At 41.4% G+C, this 20,548-nt stretch overlaps 1 protein-coding gene across 2 annotated transcripts in view; it reads left to right on the forward strand.

Annotated features, from left to right (window-relative positions):
- Positions 1 to 1,601: 1,601 nt before the first annotated feature.
- Positions 1,602 to 20,548, forward strand: part of ARHGAP18 (Rho GTPase activating protein 18) — a 155,993-nt gene continuing 137,046 nt past the window's right edge. For both annotated transcript variants that reach the window (XM_019520299.1, XM_019520300.1), the window contains exon 1: positions 1,602 to 1,822. In XM_019520299.1, the coding sequence (XP_019375844.1) occupies positions 1,710 to 1,822 (113 nt within the window). In that variant the 5' untranslated portion in view covers positions 1,602 to 1,709. The remainder of the gene's footprint in view (positions 1,823 to 20,548) is intronic.

The raw sequence follows: 20,548 nt of genomic DNA on the forward strand, positions 1-20,548 counted from the left end.
CTGAATACATAAGCAAAAAGGGATACATTATGGGTGCTGTGCAAGACATAACCTTGAACTGTCTCCCTTAGACCATGGTCTCACGTTTGACTGTTTTGCTCTGGTGTGTTCAGCACAAAGCAACTAAAAAGCTGATGTGTGTGATTGCTTGAGAACTCATGGACATAGTAGGGCCACACTACCAGTTCACCTCACCTCCCAGCTCTCGATACTGGGAGACTGAGGACAGGAGGCTGGCCAAGGACACTGGGGCTATTGGCACTCAGTGCAATTCAGAGCACCACCTTGGCTTACTGATTGTAGTGGGGACAGAGAACCTGCTTTTATTTCTCTCTTCTAGTTACTGTAGTCTTACAATAATATTTTTCTTATAAAAAAAACAAAACTAAAATATCTTGTGGATGAAACAGGTAAAGAAGTAACAGGAGAAATTGTCTACAGTGAGTCAGAGAAATGGACTGTGCACAAAAAAAATAGAAGAAAAATGGAAAACTATGTCTTTCTTCTTATCTCTTCCATCTATAGTCTTATTAGGTGATACCTGGAATAACAAGCAAATTTTGCAGACAGGACTGGGTTCTATCAATTGAATGTCTTTTGATTCTTGAGTGTAATGTTCCATTCATGCTTTTAAAATTAAAGTTTAGTTTGAAGGCTGGTGGGCACTGCTGTCGTTACTTTCTAGTAGCTGTACATTTCATAGAAGCATTTTAAGTGATTCAGAGCCTTTGGGATACACACATTTCTATCCTTTGGAAATGCTGCACTCTCACTCTTCTCTCTTCATACTGCATTTGCTATACTACTCAGCTGAATCTAGTCATAAAGTAGGCCCTGATCCTGCAATCAGTTAAGCATATGAGTAACTTTATTTATTTCAATAAAGTGAGCCATCACATTGAAGTGACTAGGACTCTTCATAGCAGTAGAATGTTTGCATGATTAGGGGTTGAGATTATAGGCAGGGATTTTTTAATTTGCGAGTCTGCCCAGTCCCTATCATAATTGTGTTTGCATCCTCATTGGGATCTTTGGATGCTACCATAATATAAAACAATAACACATTTCATTGTTACCATTGTATACACACTTTCACTTCTGGTGGAAAAAGCTTGGTGTGTAAGTTTGTCAAAGTCTCCAACACACAAAAGCAGAATCTGCTGTAGCCTGGAGAGCTGGGCAGTCATTATTGAGCATATGCTAGCATATATGTGAGCATATATCATCTCTCCAGTGTTGTTTCTGTGCTCTGCTCCGTGTAGTTGAATTCAGCCAGGTGTCTTCAGAAAATTCTGAGTCCGGTCACCAAGAAGAGAAAGGAAATCTGTAACTCCTGCTGCACAAAAACAGCGAGGATAATCGGCTGGAAGCAGGAGCTGGGAGGAAAAAAAACAAAACGATCTTTTTCCTGGAAACGACCATTGTCTATGAATAAACTTGTTTGTACCGAGGAGCTGGATACATCTGACTTGGATGCTTAAGCAATTGAACGTGGAAACAGTCAAACACTACATGAAAAGCTCATGCCTCCGAGTCTCATCGGAGATACAGGAAGCATTTCACATAAATAAACTCCTCCCCTCCTTCCCTCCCTCTTTGTTTCCAACCCTGATCTTCAGAGGAGGAGTTGGTTGATACTAATGAGCTGAGTTCCCAGGCGAGGCAGGAACTTCATTAGTATCTTCAGAAATTATGCTGCCGCTTGCACCATGAACTGGCTGTCTGGTTCCCAGAGAGTTGTTTTAACGGCTTACCACCCCAGCAGCACCAATGCGGCGGCAGGGAATCAGGCTAAAGAGGGCGAAGAGGCTTGTCCCGCGAGGTAAGCTGCGGAGCAGGGGGGAAACTTCACCTGCTCGGCTAAAACGAGCAACCTGGAGGCGGTGTGAGCAGGGGGGAGAAGCTGCTACACTGCAATTGTGGCGTAGGCACGACGCTGTCCCAGTGTTGGACAGATCAGATGATCAAAGCTCAGTAAACGTCAGAAATTACTGCCTGTAATTAAATGCCGGGGAGGGGGGCACTGCTGACAGGTGCACTGCCAGCCCTGGCACTGGAGGCCCCCCCCCCCCCATGCTGAAATCTTTAATGGCAAATCTTCTTCTTTCGTATGGCTAACTGGGAGCAACAATTATAAGTCCAGTTTCAGGTTACTTAACCAGTCCCTTGAGGAAAGGGAATGTATGTCTGCAATGTCACCCTCCCATTTGTTAGGAGAGCAGTGTGTTGTTATGCGGTCCATAGTCTGATCAGTCCCAATGTGCACAACTCCTAATACACCATCTGTGCATCAAGTGACTGCAGCAGCCATGCCAAATGAGAGAGCCTTCTCTTGAAGAAGCCCTTGTTTTGTCAGAAAATAAAATCATACTGCATAAAAAGCAGGGTCTGTTGAAAAGCAAAACAGCAAGACTTATTCTGATCTTAGTTTTTGAGCATGACAACTGCTGTGTTACTTGGGGGAATGGTGGGGGGGAAAGAGTTGGACACAAGTCACTGTTATAGATTTTTTTTCCTACTTGTCATTACAATAAGTTTTATTTATTTATCTTACCAAAGCTGCTGCTTCCTGAGAAAAGGTAATGTGGTTAATATTAAACTGTTTTACAAGGCAAGAAAGGACTTGTTTTTCATGATCACTGAGGTGCAAATAGCCTTCCTCTTTCTGTGTACTTTGTTCTTTCTTTCCAAACTGTTTTTTTCCCTTCCCCTAATGACCTCCGTACTTAGCGAATACTTAATGCCCCATCGTATTGTAAATAGTAAATACTGGCTGCTGCCAAGACATCTAGCTGAAAAGGCTTCGAGGTTGAAAATAAATGACTGCCATTATAACTCAATTAGTTCTTCAGTGTGCATTACTCTGCATTACTCAGAGATACAATGCCTTCAGTGCATTTAGTACCTGTATGTGAGAAGAGCTTTGCATGAGCAACTACCACTGGCTGCTTCAGTGGAAGCTACTGCACAATATTTGTCTGGATCAACTCCCATTTATTAACCGTTGTACTGTCCCGTGACTCTTACACGTTTTGGTATTTTGCTCTTTGAAGTATAAAACATTCTCTTAATTCATTTTTGCCAAAAAACCCCCAAAACTGATGCACTGCAAAAAGGTTTGATTGACCTGAATGTGGACCTCTGATCACTTCATGAAATGGATTTAGCATGGGGCAAACTTAACTGTATTAGCCCTCTTCTCCCCCAGAGGGACATGAGTTCCCCATCCATAGCTCATTCAGTCCTTAACCATTTCTCTGCAGAGACTGTCATTAAAGGTGGTGATAGGATTTCATTAGGCAAGGGATTTGCAGAGATATTAACAAATGGGGATGGGGGGGTAGGGTATGAAATGACTTGTACTTGCATGGTCTGCAGCTGAGTCGAGCTGAACTGAAAGTCCTTGTCCAGTGTTTTAAAACATGAGGCCATCCATCCCTTTCCTCATTAGTATCAATAGTCCCACTTAGCAAATGAAGTTAAATTAATAGTACGTTTATTTAATTTACCACAGCAGTTGCAGTTTTTTGTCTCTTTGTTATCAAATAACACTTTTAGGTAGACAAATGGCAAGAAAACCACTTTCACCCTTCCCTTGCTTTGAATATCCATTCTTCATTGATTTTTAGGTATTGTTTAAACAGGGGCCTGAAGGATACTGCAGGTTTGATTCACATCAATGGCTGCAAGGGGCCAGTTTCACTTATAGCATCCTCACCCATGTTCCCAAGTAGAACTAGCCAGCACGGAGACAAAGGTATTCAGAGCGCAACAGATTGCCAGGGGAGGAGCATCCCTCCTTGGGATGACGGAAAATTGTGAAACTCATCAGCATTAAGTCAGGAGGGATCGTCAGCCTTCATGGATGTTTTAGACTTGTACACCTCTTCAAAAGACAGGGAGGATAGGAAGAAAAAGCCTGCCTAGGGAAGCCTTCTGAATGCGGGCAAACAATTCTGCTTTGATTTGTTTTCCTCTGTGTGGTGGATTCTTTTTACCTACAGTTATTTGTAACCTGCAGAGGCCCAGGGTTTATGAGCACAGTGTCAAGGCCTTCACTCTGTTTCCCATGGTAACAGAGCTAGCTGAGGAGCAACATTCCCATGTGGTCACTCACTACCTGTAATTGGTAGCTGCTTCTGAATGCTGGTTTCCTCAAGTGGGCAATTTGTAGGAGGAGTTGCCACCTGCAATAATTTGAGTGAGGTCAGAGGGATTTCTCATGGAGAGATCCACCTGGGAAGGTAAGAAAGGGGTGGAGAAGGAATGAAATGCAAAGACAGGTTAATCCCTCAGTCACTTCTTCTTATCTTTTGATTCCCTGGTAGAGCCACAGTAGGAATTTAATAGACTGGGGGGAATTCCTGCAAACAGACTGTGGCTTTGCACCCCTGTTTGGCTGGGCCCTCCTATCAGCTCACATAAACTGAACTTCTTTCTGCATGTGGAAGAAAAATATAATCTCTGCAGTGCAGTTTGAATATATCTAAGTCACCTTTTCAAAGCATGCATTGTCGAAACATTTGATTAGTTAGAGTTTACATATCGTGCAGTATACTTAAACCAAGCAAGCAGAGAGCTCAGTTTAGGAAGCTGCTAATACCCTCAATTTTAAGAACTAAATCTAGGGATGATTAAGATCTAGGTATGAACATGTGGAACAAAAAAAATATCATTCTGCTTTTTGAAACTACATGGTGTATGAGAACAGTGGCCAGGCAGTGAGCACACACACAAGTAATGATCATTCGCATGACAATAATAACCTTTACCTAGGGATCTCAAAGTGCTGTAGATACTAACCGTATTGGTACTATATATAGGCTTGTCATTTAATGGGTTTCTGTGTTCACTGAGGATTATACATGAAATGCATCCTAACAGATAATATTAGTACAGGATCTGTGAACTACTAAATGCTGCTTAAGCCCATTTTGTATCTTCCACATGGTGAATAGGCCTCATGCTGTCTGGCTACATAAAATACCTTTTATGAAATCAAATAGTGTGTAATGCATAGACTCATGCAGTTACTTGCATATTTTAAATTCATGCATATTGTGTGTAATTAATTAAAATTTTCTTCAGCTGCATACTATAAGACATCACTCCACCTCCCTCTTCCTCTCCAACTCCTAAATGAAATAGAGATGGATGACTGGTTCATTAAATAGAACCCTTTACATACATAATTTGGCTTAACTTTTGGAAGTCATGGCTTTGCTATGTGCTGCTTAATTGAGGCCAGATTTTGACACTTACATTTGTTGTTTATTATGGGAGGAACTCCATGTAAATCTCATTCTTTGTGAGAGGTCATTTCTCAAGTTTTGCAGGCAGACAGATGAACTATATGCTAAAGGCCAGGTAAACTCTTTCCAAGTTGCTTTGAGTTAATGTTATCCAAAGAAATTTCAGGCTCCTTTCCAAAAATTCAGTATTTCTGGTAGGACAGTTGAAATGACAGTCACCTGCTTGGAAGGCTATGTGCAGGAAGAAAGCAAAATTGACAAAAGCCTTCAAGGTATGCAGCTGGAAAGTGGAACCAGGATGGGGGGACTCTACCTACCCCTGCAGCCCGCTTGCCAGGATACTGAGAAAAGCCTTCCAGTGGGTTCAGGGGGCTGGGAGCCCAAGCTCTTGACCCCCCTGGCTTTCTTTCCTAGCCTGGCTCTTGGAGAAGCACACAAGCAACTGGGCTGTGAGGTAGCTGAAATGAGCCTGAACTCTAGGCAGGCAACTGGCAGGCCAAAAAATCTCATTTCAGTTCTCTGGAAATATATATCTTTTTTAACATTTCTTTCCATGAGGAGAAGAAAAACTCATGCTTGACTTTTTATCCTGAATAGAGACCAATGTTTTTAAAAACATAATGCTCCTCAATGGAAGGATTTATGTTCTTTGGGCAGCTCTGCTTCTAGTTGCCATTGCTGGTTGTGTAGCAATAGAGCCTAGTAGTGCAGGAAATTCCAACATCAGCACAGCTTTGAAATCTGTGAAAATTGGGTGCTTCCGTCATGCCCCACAATATACACATACCAGTTCTGTGCCCTAAGAGTTGCAATTTTTTTGTGGATGTGAAAGTATTATATGCACTTTGCTCTAATCCTAGTCAAATAACATCAGTCTTTGTAATATGGCACCCACATATTTATTTTAAATACTTATCTCAATATTTTGATCACAGTTCAAGATTAGGAAGGTAACATTTAACTCATCCGGAGCCTACAGGATTTGGACTGTCATTCACTGGGAAGCTGTGTAATCACAATCCCAGATATCGGTGATTATACTGTAATAAAACAGCTCTTCTGATAAATAGTCATGATAAAATAATTGACTGTGCTGAAGATGCCGTCACTATGTTAGTACTTCAAATAGATCCTCAACTTTTGGAGATTACAGAAGTGTAACCTTAATTTTTCTGACACATCTAAGGAATCTGTTTTCACAATGTGCAGCACTAGAGCCAATGCATTCTGTACTCCAAAAATAAGACTACTATAGAACTAAGTTGGTTTACTCTCCGTGAGCTTAGAGAAGTCTTAGTTTACCAGAGCTAAATTGAAATCAGCAGGTGGGTGAAGGATTATAAACTGCTTTGCAGTTCCTAGCTGGTTCTTGAAAAGCATGCAAAGTGGTTTTTTTTTTAGGTATCTCGTGTAGAAAAGGATTGCATTAGCATGGTCTCAGTATGCAGAACTCTAGAACAGCCTACAGTGTGGTTGTTTCAATTTTTGCCAATCTGGAGTATTATTTGGCAGATCTTGTCTGAAAAAAATACTGGATCCTTTTGCACTGCATAGAAATCCAGTGTTTATTCCTGTTTTATTCTCCATTCTGTGTAACCATAACAACTGCTAGAATCTCTTCTCTTTATTATAGTTTAAGAAAAACCTGTGGGTGGTTTCTAACTCTGGTTCAGTTTTGCCTCCAAATCTTGAGAGAGACCAGAGACAGTTGACCCAATGTCAAAGTTTATTTTAACAACTACTTTTTGTCCACACTTTTTTTTTTTCTCTCCCCAAATCCCTTACCTATCCACTGCATAGATATGCTATCTGTTGCTTGGGTGTTCTTGTATGTCTGTCAGAAACTTTGCTTTCTCTTCTTCTGTGTGTCTTTTCACCTTAGATATTTCACCAGTTTGATCATTTATCATCATTTATAGTATCCCAAGCACGATAGCACTACTATGTAGCTCATTCCTCAGGCGTTTGCGCACTTGTGTAAATGTGATGTATGCTAAAAGTTCAGTTGAACTCATTGGTGTATTCCCCTACTGAAAAAAGATTATACAGATGTACGTGTTTCAAGGATAAAGGCTGAAATGGAGACTATATAATAAAGGGTGGGGGAAAGCAAATATTTGAAGTGCTGAATACAGGTATGACTGGTCATGGTTGTGCTCTAGGAAAATAAAATGTTTAATTAAAGATTTGATCTTGCATCCTTGAATTAATCCAATTATTTTGCATGTAATTAAACATCCAAGCTAACAGGTAGGAATATAATAAAAAACACATCTGTTGTGACCTCCTCCTGGTTTTCTTTCTTCAATTTTTTTTTCCTCTTCTCTGTCAATATTGTCCTTTTTTCCTTAACCCTGTACCCCATTTTGTCTGTAGCAACTGAGTTGCCCTCGTGTGTTTCCCTCTGGTGCTGTCTCAAACTTCCTCTCTTTGTTCCTGAGTCGTTTCATGGGTCTTCCTCTTTTTTCGTAGTTCCTCACTGTTTATTTGCTGTCACTCAGCCTTCTTGTGCACTCCTGCTATCTGCGGCCTGCCTGAGGTCCCAAAGAAGGAGAAAAAAGCTGTTTGGACTTTGAAACATTCAGGGTTAGGGTCTTTCTGCCTTCACCAGCACCACTTAAACCTTCCAGGCTCCAAAGGCTGTAGGGATTCTGCGTGGCTGGGTCTCTCCCCTGATTCTCTTAGCACCACTGCCCTTCTGCTGACCATAATATCTTGGAGAAATGAGCAAATGTGAAAATCTTTGGGCTGGCAGCCAGGCCCTTGCTGTTGAATTTCTCACTCTTTCCTGTGTTGTTAGACCTTGCAATCCAAGATCTGGCATCTGGGTATACAGGACCTTTAACAACAAAATACATGCGACTACCACTTGGGATTTTGGACTGACTTTATCAGCTGGCAGCACTAGTAAACTCTTCTCTCCTATATGAACAGCTAGAGAGGGGCACAATTCTCCGTTCTGCCAGCACCGTGACATAAAAAGTCTTACTTGCTGCGTGGTCTTCCTTTAGAAACAAGTCAGAAGGGAGGAACATATTGATTCTGAGGCAGACTTGTATTAAGAATAATTTACCTGAAAATAGTGGTTTCAAGCTTGGCCATGAAGGACTGAATACAAGTTGTACATGCAAAATGGAGATTTACTCATTTTCCAAATATCAGTCTTGCACAGTGGTCCAACATTTACTCACTGTAATCAGAACAATTAATAGCTTAACCAAGGAAATGAAAAAAGATGCAATACTTGATATGAATCTAGGTCTCCCTCAGGGAAACTCCCTGTCTATCTTGCTCCAGTGAGTAGTGACTCCTTCACAGTAGACATCCTTCTCCGCATGCAAGTTAGCTTAAAGTTTAGCATGAGATACTGACCGATGCAGCACTTCGGCGTGAATCCCCAGCACTCTTAGAATCAGAAAATTCAGTGATCGTTCATGGCAACTGACTTCTGCTTGTAGAGCCTTCCACACCCTGAGTTCATTCACAGTCTCTTACTCTGCTGCTCATCTCCAGAGCACCTAACCTTTTTCATTTGTCTTTTATTCTCCCATTCTGAGGAATTATCCAGTGTTTTACATGTTCTGACTTGTCCTAAATTTTTGCCTTGGCAAAACCAAGATTTCTCACACAAGAGCTGATTGTACATGATCTTGATAGTCTCATGTGTGCTCTGCCTTCAGGAGTTGTACATGCAAGTATTTTTATTGCATTTTGCCTGAACAAAGTCTTGTTTTCTTTGGATTTTCCTGCTTAAGGAAAGCAGGAAAATCCAAAAATGACTAGACTTTGTCTTATTAGGTGAGCATCTGTTTGATGTTCAGCTAACAGAACATCAGACAGAATATCTAGAGCTTATGGCTTTCAGAAGGCTTTTTATAGTTGTTCAGTTTAAAGCAACAAGAGGCCTTCACATCTAGTCTGCTCAGTTACATTGCAGGCATTTCCTCTTTACCCAGTTGTTCTGAGCCCAGTCACTTGGGCTTGAGCCAGGTTGTACCTTCCAGAAAGGCATCTAGTCTTGATTTTTTTTTTTTTTTTTTACGACATCAAGAAATAGAGAGTTCAGCATGACCCTTGTTCCATGGTTAATAGCCCCTGCTATTAAATTTGTGTACTTCATATTTCCAATCAATATTTTTCTGGATTGTTTTAAGCCATTGTTTTTGTTACGTCTTTTTTCTCTCCTAGATTTAAAGAGCCTTTTTAGTACCCAGTTATGCATACTCTTATCAAGTTACTCCTTGATCTACATTTTGATTAAACTAAACAGATTAAAAGAGCTCAATCTCTCACTGTGGGGCATTTTCTCCCTTTTGAATACTTTTTTTTTGTGGTGCTTTTCTATCCTATCTCCGATTTAATTTTTTTTCCAACATCCTTTTAAAAAATGTGAATAGCCGAAAGTGTATATTTTATTTTACTGTCCGTTTAATCAATTCTTACTCCTACTCACTACTTTGCTTATGTATCTAAAGGTCACATTAGCCCTTTTTAGCACCACGTCACACTGGAATTTGTGGCACATGGCTGTAATTATTAGCTACAATGACCAAAACAAGCTGGTAACCAATTAATGTCATTTCTCCTTTTATTGGTGCTGATCTGATAGCCAGCCGATATATCAGTGCACCTCTGACTACAACAGACTGGCAATCTGGCTCCTGGGCTGTGGTGCTGGCTGGTACAGTTCCTAGGATCAGAGGCATGGCAATTATGCTGGCCACTAGAGAGTGGGGAAGGAAGGGGATGAGGAGTAGGGTCTTGCCTGCACCCGTCCTAACTTGTGCAGCAGCTACTACTGCTACAGCTGCTGCAGTAGTCGTGTGGGGTTGGGCTGTAGCCACTTTGCTTCCACCCATGGGAGCAGGGCTGTGCCTCCCACTATGCCAGACAGCCAAAGGCTGTGTTTAGCATGGCAAAGACTACTGGAGGGTAGGAGCCATTCTGGTGCTCTCTGTAAGTCAGTCCCCAGGGTTGATGTACCCCCCTCCTTCCTTTCCCTCCAGTTAGGCTACTGCATGGGGAACCTTACATGGTGAGGGTGGTCTGTGCAAGCAGCAGCGTACATTACTTTTCCTTAATGTTAGTAAAGATATACTGTACATCAGAAATAGTAGTCTATGTGAGGTATTACAGACAAGGTATAATGGTTGAAAACTAGCTAAACAGTGGTAGGTGATTGAACTTCAGGGATCCCTTGGCAGCTTGGAGCCAACGAAGTTTCAGAATGTTATGAGACATAGATAGATATCGATACGTTACGTGAAATTTAAATGACTTGAAGAGGAGAGCATTTAAATTTGAAGCCCCTGTCTTAGAATGCACCTGAATGGCATTTCCAGTCGCCTAGTATTGCACTTAGTAAACATTTGCAAAACTTAAAACAGTATTATTGTTGTAATTTTTTTTTCTCTCTTTGTATCTTGGTTTGATAAAATGAGCTGTTAGTGGAGTAGTGGGAGCTGCAAACTGTAAGGCTTTCAAAAGGCTATTTTTAGGTGCTCCAGGAGCATTTGTAACTTGAACACCTTCTCTATAATTAATGTTTTTCCTAGAGTTACTAAATAAGTACGTTTCTCTTTTTCCTCTATGAATTGGGATACTACAGCTAAACTAAGCCCATAATTACAGAAACTGGTGCAGAGGTCTAGTTGTGAATGGTGTTGTGGATTCCTCTTTTATACATGGTTCGTTGACTGTCAGTCTAGACTCCTCTGCTAATGAACTTGTTTTGAACAGAACAACAGGCTATGTCAAAAGTTTGCTGTTAATGAACCCATCTCTATCTAGGAATCCTGAACTGTCATGTCTAGACAGTGAATTTAAATTTGATCTGGCAAAACTGCAAGTAGAAATGAATATTTTATAAGAATCTAGATGTAGAACAAACAAAATCTAGTTCTTCTATAAAGCACAGATTTAAACCACCACTTCCCAGTGTGTAGTTTTTGGTTGGGTGACTTGCTGTCCAGAGATTCTATTCAATATCCACTACTACTGAAGGGGAGAATGCAATGCAGAGAAGCTCCTTGGCCTCTTATCCATCCATCCATAAAATCTTCAGCGGAATGGCTTCCTTGTAATCTAGTGGTTTTCAACCTTTTTTGACTCGAGGCACCCCTTGGGAAACACCAGGTCTTAGTTTTCATTTGCTTTTTGGAATAGAGAAAAACAATAGGGCATGTTTTTCTGTTGCAAAGAATCAGGAAAACCAAAACAGGTCAGACATGTTTCAGTGCTAATGATGTCTATTTGCTTTCTATTTGTTTTGTGGATCATGTTTACACACCCATCAGTACTAACATTGGGTGACACCCCACAGCACCCTTCGAAGGATGTTACGGCACCCAGAATGCTGTAACACCCTGGTTGAGAATCGCTGATGTAACATACTGGGGAAAACAATGTTACTAGGCCAGCTGTCTTCATCACAGTTTCCTGGTGCTTAACCAGGATCTCAGCCTGCACATTGATGAAATGAGCATGGCAAATAATCCCAGCAGGGGGCCAAAAACACAGTTAAGGCATGGGTTTGTGACCTAGAAGACTTGTGTTCGGTTACTGGCTTTTAAATGTTCAGACACAATCTATGCATTTTTAGCTGCTTATATGATAGAATGGAAATAACATTTTCACTTACCCATTGTTTAGATGGCAGACCCAAGTCTTTTACAGCTATTTTGTACAGCTTCTAGAGCAATGGTGCCCTGAGGCTGGAGGCTCTACCTTAATGCAAATGTTAAATTATAAAGTTACAGTTTATCTCTTGAAGTCTATATTCAGCTTTGTTCTTAGTCACAGATTTGAGAGAGAATCGTGTTTGTTTACAGTTTTGTTTAACATATTATATAAAATGCATGTTGTTCTGTTCAAATAATATTGAATTGTACAACTGAACCTTGACCTCTGGAGTGGGGCTTGTAGAAATGTGGATTTCATGGGAAATTAAATGTAAAAAAAATGCATATATTTTGACTACAGAAAAAAACTCACCTTTTGGACTTCCTATGACATGTGGCTTGCATTGCCAGACAGCTGTGGAACAGTGTCAGTTGCTTTCCATTGCTGCATTTTCACACAAGATTCAAGATTGACCACTCTCTTGATGCTGCGTGAGGAACACACAATGCTGCATTAGTCTGCAATAAAATTTTTACCTCTAGTCTCCTCAATAGCCGTTGTAGATCCATATGTTTTGGGGGTTGGAGAACAGCCACTGAGGTGATACATAATTTTGTTCAGAAGTAGTTCATACATAAAGCGTTATCCTTCTAATGCTGCTATCTGTCTATCTACTGATACAATCATAAATTTATGGTTGCAGCATTATATATTACTGTCTGTCCTTAGCTTCAAATTATAGGAGAATAAATTCTAATTTTCTGCCTAACTTGAGTGATAGGTCAAAACTTCTGCAGCCTGCCATCATTCAGATCTTTCTCTTGTTCCCAAGTGTTTAAAAAAACATGTGACCCTTACCTTGGCTGTTGCCAGACATGGCCCGTGATCTCAACTTTAAAAATAGGGGTAATACATAAGAACTCTGCAGGGAATTTTGTGGTCACTGTTTATATAGTGGCTAGTAAATGCCGTTTTTTATTTAAATCCTATTCTTGTTTGGCTAAAAACCATCTCCATGCAATTGCCAGGACAATGGGGGGCTGCTTGATTGGAAACAAGCAACAAAGCTCTGATAGCAGCCCTTTTTTTCCAGAGCTCTCTTATTAGGGAACACATTATAGTTAACAATAGGAAAGTGCTTTATGGGAAGTGCTCAGCTTTTAACAAAAGCTATTAATATTGGATACTGTACTTCAGGGACTTGATGTTGCATTGCTGAAGTACATGGGAGCTTGTGCCATTGACTTAGGGGCTCCTGGATCAAGCACTCACTGTACAGAAAATGCTGGGGTGCAGATGCCATGATGAATCATTCAATAAAGCCCAACATGTATTTTTCACCCATGAACAAGAAATTAGAAGCTTTACTAATATGCTGTGGGCCTAGGTCTGTATTATTCAGTTTAAGATTGAAGCAAAGACAAGTATATATTAATTGGAATATGTAGTAATTTGCTATGTCATACAACAGTGGTGCTTTCCCTTTTTTTTGCAGTGGGCCACATGGGCAGCGTCCAGTCTGTCCATGGGCCAGATTCGGCCTGTGGTCTTGATCCAGTGCCCGGGTCAGGCCCAGTGGGCACCATCCAATGACATGGAGAGCGGGTAGGTAGGTGGGGCAGCCCAGCCCATACCCAGCACCCCAGCGAAAGGGATGTAGCCAGGCTCTGTGGTGGGGGATTTCCTTCACTGTTGCTGTTGACAACATGGCCCTTATTATGAAGTCATTTTTATTAGTAGGAAACACACTTGAGCTAATAATAGGGAATGTTTTACACAGTCTAACCTGTTTGTGCTGGGATTGTGGATGAGTATGTAGGGAAGGCTGGCTTCAAATATATAGTTATAGGAATACTTCAAGGTTGGTATGCTCACGGGATATCTCCCCAGTGCATTACAATTTTGCATGTTAGAAAGAAGCAGATATTTGAGAGGGAGATTATAATATGCATTGTGTGTAATGTAAGTTTGCTTTCAAAAAAAAAAAAAGCGAGTGGTTGTAGGGCCCTGGCAGGGTGGCTGTCCTGGACCAGGAAGCTGCCCACTGCCAGATCCTGCCAGTCGGCTGACCTAATTTATGACATTTCAAGGGACAATTACTGCATGAAGTGGAGCTGTAGTTTTGGGCCACACCATGGGGAAATGATATTGTGATGTAAACCTGGGGTGATCAGCAGTGGCACTGAATCATTTAGATTCAGGACAGATTCCTGAAGTTGTGTGCCAGATTCACCCCAGCTTTGCAGCACAGAAATACCAAAGTGAAAAAATGGAAAGCAATAGTCACATGGAAGCTTGCACCCCCAAATTACCATTGGTCAGTAGACAATCAGCTTGGCATTTGAAAGGTCAGTGATAAATGAGGTGGGAAAGAGTTATAGTTTGTGTCCTAACACAACAAGCAGCATAATATCAACATTCTGGATATAGTATTGTGCTCTGTAAAAGCACCCCTAGCTGCTGGAACACAGGTGGGGAGTGCATCATCATTTTGTGATTCTTGTCTACTTAGCCTCTGAATGCGTAAGCCATCGTTCGTTTGTCCAGTCTTATGCTTGCCTTGGTGCTGGCTGTCAGCAGCTTACTGATGACATTGCTGGCTACCTAGAAAAAGTCCATGATGCCTCTGCATTTAGAAATACAGGATTTTTTTGACCAATGAAAGTTTGGACAGTAGTGTGTGGTTGTGGAAAGTTTTAAAAGCTCAATTTGGCAGCAATACACACAAATGTTATTCTTAGTGAAAAGGTAACTATTGCATAATTCATGCATACTGCAAAAAAATCTTTATTTGCCTTTAATAGATTTTTATCATATAATATAACATGGAAGCCTTTCTGGCTATTGAACTACTTTTTAGCACTCCTGGCAGTGCTGCAATGCCAAAACACAGAAAGATGGAACAAATTTGAAAGCTAGTTATCTTTTATTTAAAACACTATATCAGTATCTTACAATATTGTCATGGAGGCATCAAGTCAACAATATACTGTGAAGTGTTTTAAATTTTGGTTAGAATTCATGCCCTTTTTTTTTAAAACTTACCTTAGTTTGGAGTGAACTTTACACTATAAAGATTACTATAGTCTGATGACATCACAGTATTTAATAAATGTGAAATATAATGAAAACTGTTTGTTTTATGTAATTTTCTAGAAGAAATACAGTCCAGTATATTCCCTACATCAGAGAAAGCAGTGGCTGGGGGGGGGGTGTCTTGTCCTCTGCCTTCCGTCACTTCTGTCCTTTGCAGCCTCCCTGCCATCCTCACCCCTAGCTCACCACAGCCTCTGAAACTTCCCCTCCCACCACTCTCTTATTGTCAGAATCGTCTTGGGCTCTGTTTTCCTCCTGAAGCACAGCACGTTCCAGTGGGGCGGATAAAGCTTCATTGGGGTCCAGGGGTCCCTCCCCATTGCTCAGGGCCCCCATGACCTACACCTTGCCCCTGCAGCCACAGGCTCTGTCCCTGGTCGGAGCAGCAGCTGGACTGGAATGCACTGCCCCCCCAGACCCAGGGCAGGAGCTGTAGCCACCCCTGCCCATAGGTCTGCCAGGGGTGTGGAGCTGCTGCCCACCAGGTGCACGTGGCACAGACCGAGCTCTGGAGGGGGCCCTTGTCCTGCTGCAGCTCAGTCTGGCAAACAGCACTTGGCAGCCATGGCCGACCATGTCAAGCGTGTCTGGCTGCCCGGTTTTCTCTGCACTGAGGTAGGGGCCCCTGGGTCCAGGCCCAGCTAGTCTGTGCATTAATCCACTTATGGCAGCCCCTGCCGACCCTACAGCAATGTTGGTGACACTGATCAGCCAGTCAGGGGATAGACTTTCCATGTACTGCATGCCCAGGAGGGAATCCAGCCTGAGCCAGTCTGACAGTAAGTGGGGTGGGGTGGCGGGGGGGGGATGCAGAAGCTGCAGAGGGCAGACCAAGAAGCTGCTGTGGATTGGACCCTGGCCCCAACCTGTGCTCAAGGCCAGAGTTGGAGCTAGAGCAGCTGCCCTCCCCGCTTTGTATGTGAAGCTAAAACAAGGGACTCTTTGCCTGCAGGCACCATGCTGATGGGGGAGTGAGGGGAACTTCATCTTAGCTTCAAGTAAATATGGTAGCTGAATAAGCCAAAAGAAAGGAAATATTCTTTATGCTTGTTCACAAGTGGTTGCTTCTGTCAAAAGCTGGGTTAGTACATCTGTAAAATATGGTTCTAAGTGCTCAGACCAGTGGTTCTCAACCTTTCTAGATTTAAGGCACTCCTCAATAGACTTGAGGCACTGCTTGGAAAATGCCACCTCTTAGTTTTTAACTCTTTTTTGATTACAGGAAAATTTAAATAGAGCAATAGTTGCAAAGAACTCAGACCACGGCAGGGTAGAATGTTTCAGCACTAATGATTCCTGTTTGAAAACTCTGGATTTATTTTGTGAATCATGTTTGCATACATAACAGTACTAATATTTGCACGGCATCCTTGAAAGCATTTCAAAGTACTTCCGGGTAGCACGGCTTAGCCACTGACCTCCATTAGTTCAAAGGTTGGACTGTAAAACTACAGCAGCAAGCATATCACTTACTTTATTTAAACATAATAAATACAGTATAAAAAATGTCAGGCCTTCTGGATTGTCACAGTGTCAGATGGGTATGTTATATGATTTTAAAGATGCAATGTAATTTCTCAAAAATACAATTTAAATGAAATTTATTATCCACCCTGACAGAAACAACAGTTTCAGCTTTATTTCTTTGTATGGTATGTGTTGGAAAGGTGGAAGAACTGAATAAGATGCATTTCAGGGAGGGTGCTGTGGTGCAGTTGCACCCATTTTTTTGATTCCCGGGCTACCCAAAGTTCAAGGCAGACTACCTGGCAGTGGCAGCAGCCACTCTTTAGGCATTAGTGAGGCAGTCATTTGACTTCACAACATATTCTAATCTACCTGATTCCTTCTGAACTCTTTATTCCACAGGTGTTAGCAACCCTCTGTTCTTTTAAAGCAGTTTTTCTCAACCTTTTTTGTACTGCAACCCATTTGTAAACATCAGTGGCTAGTCCCAACCCTGGCCCCAGCCCCTTCATGTGTGGGGTGGGGGGAGCATGGGGATGTTCCAGGCAGCCTTTTGTAGGCTGGAACTCTTCCAGCCTGCAAGGGAAAAGCTACGGTTTCCTGCATTTTTCTCCTTTAAAGTTTGTTCACATCCCTTTTGACATATTCTTGCAACCCACAGGTTAAGAGACGTTTTAAAGGCCTTGATGTTCCACTAATCAAGCTTTCTTCTGCAATTCTGATGTCCATTAGCTGTTCTTATTAATGCAGCTCCTAAGCACAGCTGCAGACTTTTTAACTTAACTAAAAACATTCACTCAGGTGTGGAAATAACTTTCACAGAAGCATTGGAAGCCCTATCAAGATGCCCAAGTGTTTGTTTTATAAATGTGAAAGAGATGTACGTTTAATTCTAATGACAGGACCTAAGAAACAACATGTGATTTTATTTTTGCCTACTTTGGTATGACAGCAAACTTAATGCACATTCCAGTAGTTATCTTTGTTCTTGTTTTGAACTTAAACCGATTAATATAGCCCCTAGCATATTAGTAAAGCTTCTAGTTCCTTTTTACTTGGAGAAAAATGTTATCTGTGAGGATGCACTGTACCATCTGCCTTCCTTCCCTTTTTGAAACCCTGCATCTGCCTGTGTGCATGTCTTATAGGACATACAGCTAGAAGACTGACTTAAGCAATTATCTAGTGTGAAAGCTGAAGCTAGAGCTTAGAATCCTCTAATGAAGGCTGTGGGGTGGATTGCAAAATGTGATTCAGAGCAAGCATCGATGTTTTCTGTTATACCAGAGCCTTTTCAAACAGTGCTACAATCCAAAGTGTTCTTAGTTAGAATGGTATAGATTTATGTTAATGTCGCTTGCAAGCTTGTTAAATGAATATGATTAGTCCCTGAATCCCTCCAAGACAGTGGTGTTAAACAGGCACTAGTGCCAGGGAAATGGCATTGCTCTAACTGAAGAACAGTGCAGAGAGGGTACCCTCCCTGAGACTGGGAGTTTCCTTTTCTGTGGACCCTCTTTTCCCTTAGCAGATTTTTAAAAAGTTTTTCTTAACAGATATTTTATGAAGACTCTTCAGTTAGCTGCCTGACTATTTAGTAAGTTTAGATTCCCTTCCCAGTTTTTTCTCCCATGAATATTTCTATGGGAGAACAAAGCTTGACCTTATGTTCTTTAAGTGCTTCAGTCTGAGAGGATGCTTCATCAAGTAAATAGGTTGAAGTGCTAGGACATACTATGTGTTTGAAACAGAAAAATCAAAGCCTGAGTGTAGCAATTATTAACACTTTTTTCTTGCTTGTTATTCATAACATGCCTTGCATATAAGGATAGAGATAATTGCAATACATGTACATATATTATGTGCTCTATCATGCAAAATTCATAACTCTCCTAATCCTCCTGCCTGTCGCAGAGTTATTTCATGATGGGCCAATTCCATAATTCAGCACACCGAGGTCGAAGTTCAGTCTTTTGGCATTGCTGCTCTAGGTCAGCGCGGCTTTGATGCAAGTAATTTTGCATCAAGATTACTATTATATTCTTTCTCAGCTCTTTGACTTCCTGTAGTGGTCAAAGTTTGACTTTGTTTCTAAAGGAAGCTCTGTACTTCCATTGTTTTAAAATATCAGGCTTTGCAAAATCCTTGGCCCATTGAAGTTGATGGGAATTTGTTTAGGGCACGGGTGTCAAATACATGGTCACAGGCTGGTTCCAGCCGTGGGGCCCTATGATTAGGCCTGACAGAATTTTAAAAAATTGTTTTTGTTTTTTTTTTAATAATCTTGATGGATAACACTTTTTTTTGTGGTGGGGGGTGGGGTTTAAGCATTCATTTCAATGTCTATAGTTTGTTTGTTTGTTTTAGGATTGCATGAAATTAGGGGTGTAGGGCCTGTGTCCTTCTCCAGCTCAGCAGCAGGCATGAGGGAAATTGTTGTGCTGTCAGCATGCCCATGCACACGTTGGCCAGCCCAGTCTATCCCGCAGGAGCCACCCTGGGCACTGTGGCAGCAGCCTCTTCTTATGTTCCCTTCGTATAAATTTTGATTATTAACACTGCAAATGTTTCTTTGTCGGTCTGTGAGTATAAGGTGCAATCATTATTAATTAATGTTTACTGATTAAAAAATCTAATCCTACCAAGCCACCTATGATTTTTCCCCTGGGTCTTGGACTGACCCTGCACATGGCCCATCCAGCCCTGTGCAGCATGTTCTAGTTCTGCTCTGGGGCTCACTCTGCACGTGGCATAGTGCAGAGCCTGTATGCATTACCACTCTGGCCTGGCCCTGTGTGCTGGCTACAGTGTGACTGTAGCCACAGACAGACTGATGTGGCCATAGACTGACTCAGCAATCCCCATCTGGTCTGCAGGGCTGGATGAACTTGATAACCATGATTTATGGATTTTAGTAGGGGCAAGATTTCATCACCTTGTAATTATTTAGATCTTCTTGCAGATATTTTATTTCTAACTTAACAAATGCCTGCTTACAGCTTCCCTCTCATGACAAGTCTCTTTTTCATAGAATTACAGAAAAGTAGGGTTGGAAGGGACCTTCAGGTGTCATGTAATCCAGCCTCCCACCAAAGGCAGGGTCACCCCTATCTAAACTGTCCTATACAAACCTATTGCCAACTGGTTTGTAACAAAATATAATCAACCTTGGCACAACCATAAAGCGTAACACCATAACCTGCTGCAGATAAGGCAGGGGAACATGGTGACCAATATCCCAGAGGGCTGCTAAAGTGTATTCAAGAGATCCAAGGAAGAGGGCCGTGCCTTCCACCAGAAGGGCAAAACCCTGCATAGTCTGCACGAGTCTCGCTATGGAATAGAATTAGTTCCTGACCCTGAATATGGTGATTGGTTTGAACCTGAGCAGAGGGAGAGCTTTTGATAAGAGCTATTAATACCTTCCTCTCCTTTTTCGCTTTACATTCTTTTGTATTCAGACTTCCTAAATAAGAATCTGGGGGAGCTGAGGGAAGTCATGTTGTTAAAATATGAAAGAACTGATATTAAAATAAGAGATCTTTGCAGTTTGACTGTTTTTAAAAATTCAGAACAATCTAAGGCTAGTCAGTAAGATGCTGATTTTTAAAGTAAAGCCCCTAAAATTGTAAATGTTTTCAAATAGGGCCCAACAAAAGGTTCTCTACCCAATAAAATTACACATTCTTTGGAAAAAATTGTATGTCTTTTAAGAAACCTGAATATTTTAGTAAAGAGTTGACAGAAGTATCCAATTCAGGTATACAATTGCTTCACTCATCCCAATAAATTTGTTTCCCATTAAAATGTATTTTTTCCTATCTAAAGCTTAGAGAGATTCAAATTTCAAAACAAATTATTAAGAGATTATAACTCATTTCCTATTGAAGTGAATAATTTTTAATATAATGGACATATCCACATAAGACATTTACTGTGCAGTTGACTAATTAGCTGCACAGTAAATACCTTGGCATCTACATGTGCATCCCTGTAAGGCTGAAGTAAACTAGTTTTTAAAACTGCAGCAGCACATGTGTAGATGCTGGATGGTCTGGCTGGGGCATGAGGGTACTTCAGCCATCCCCTCCCCTCCACTCAACCCCCCCCCC

The sequence above is a fragment of the Gavialis gangeticus genome, unplaced genomic scaffold (assembly GCF_001723915.1).
Source record: "Gavialis gangeticus isolate Ggan-Ray unplaced genomic scaffold, GavGan_comp1, whole genome shotgun sequence".
In the NCBI taxonomy this organism is placed as follows: Eukaryota; Metazoa; Chordata; order Crocodylia; family Gavialidae; genus Gavialis; species Gavialis gangeticus.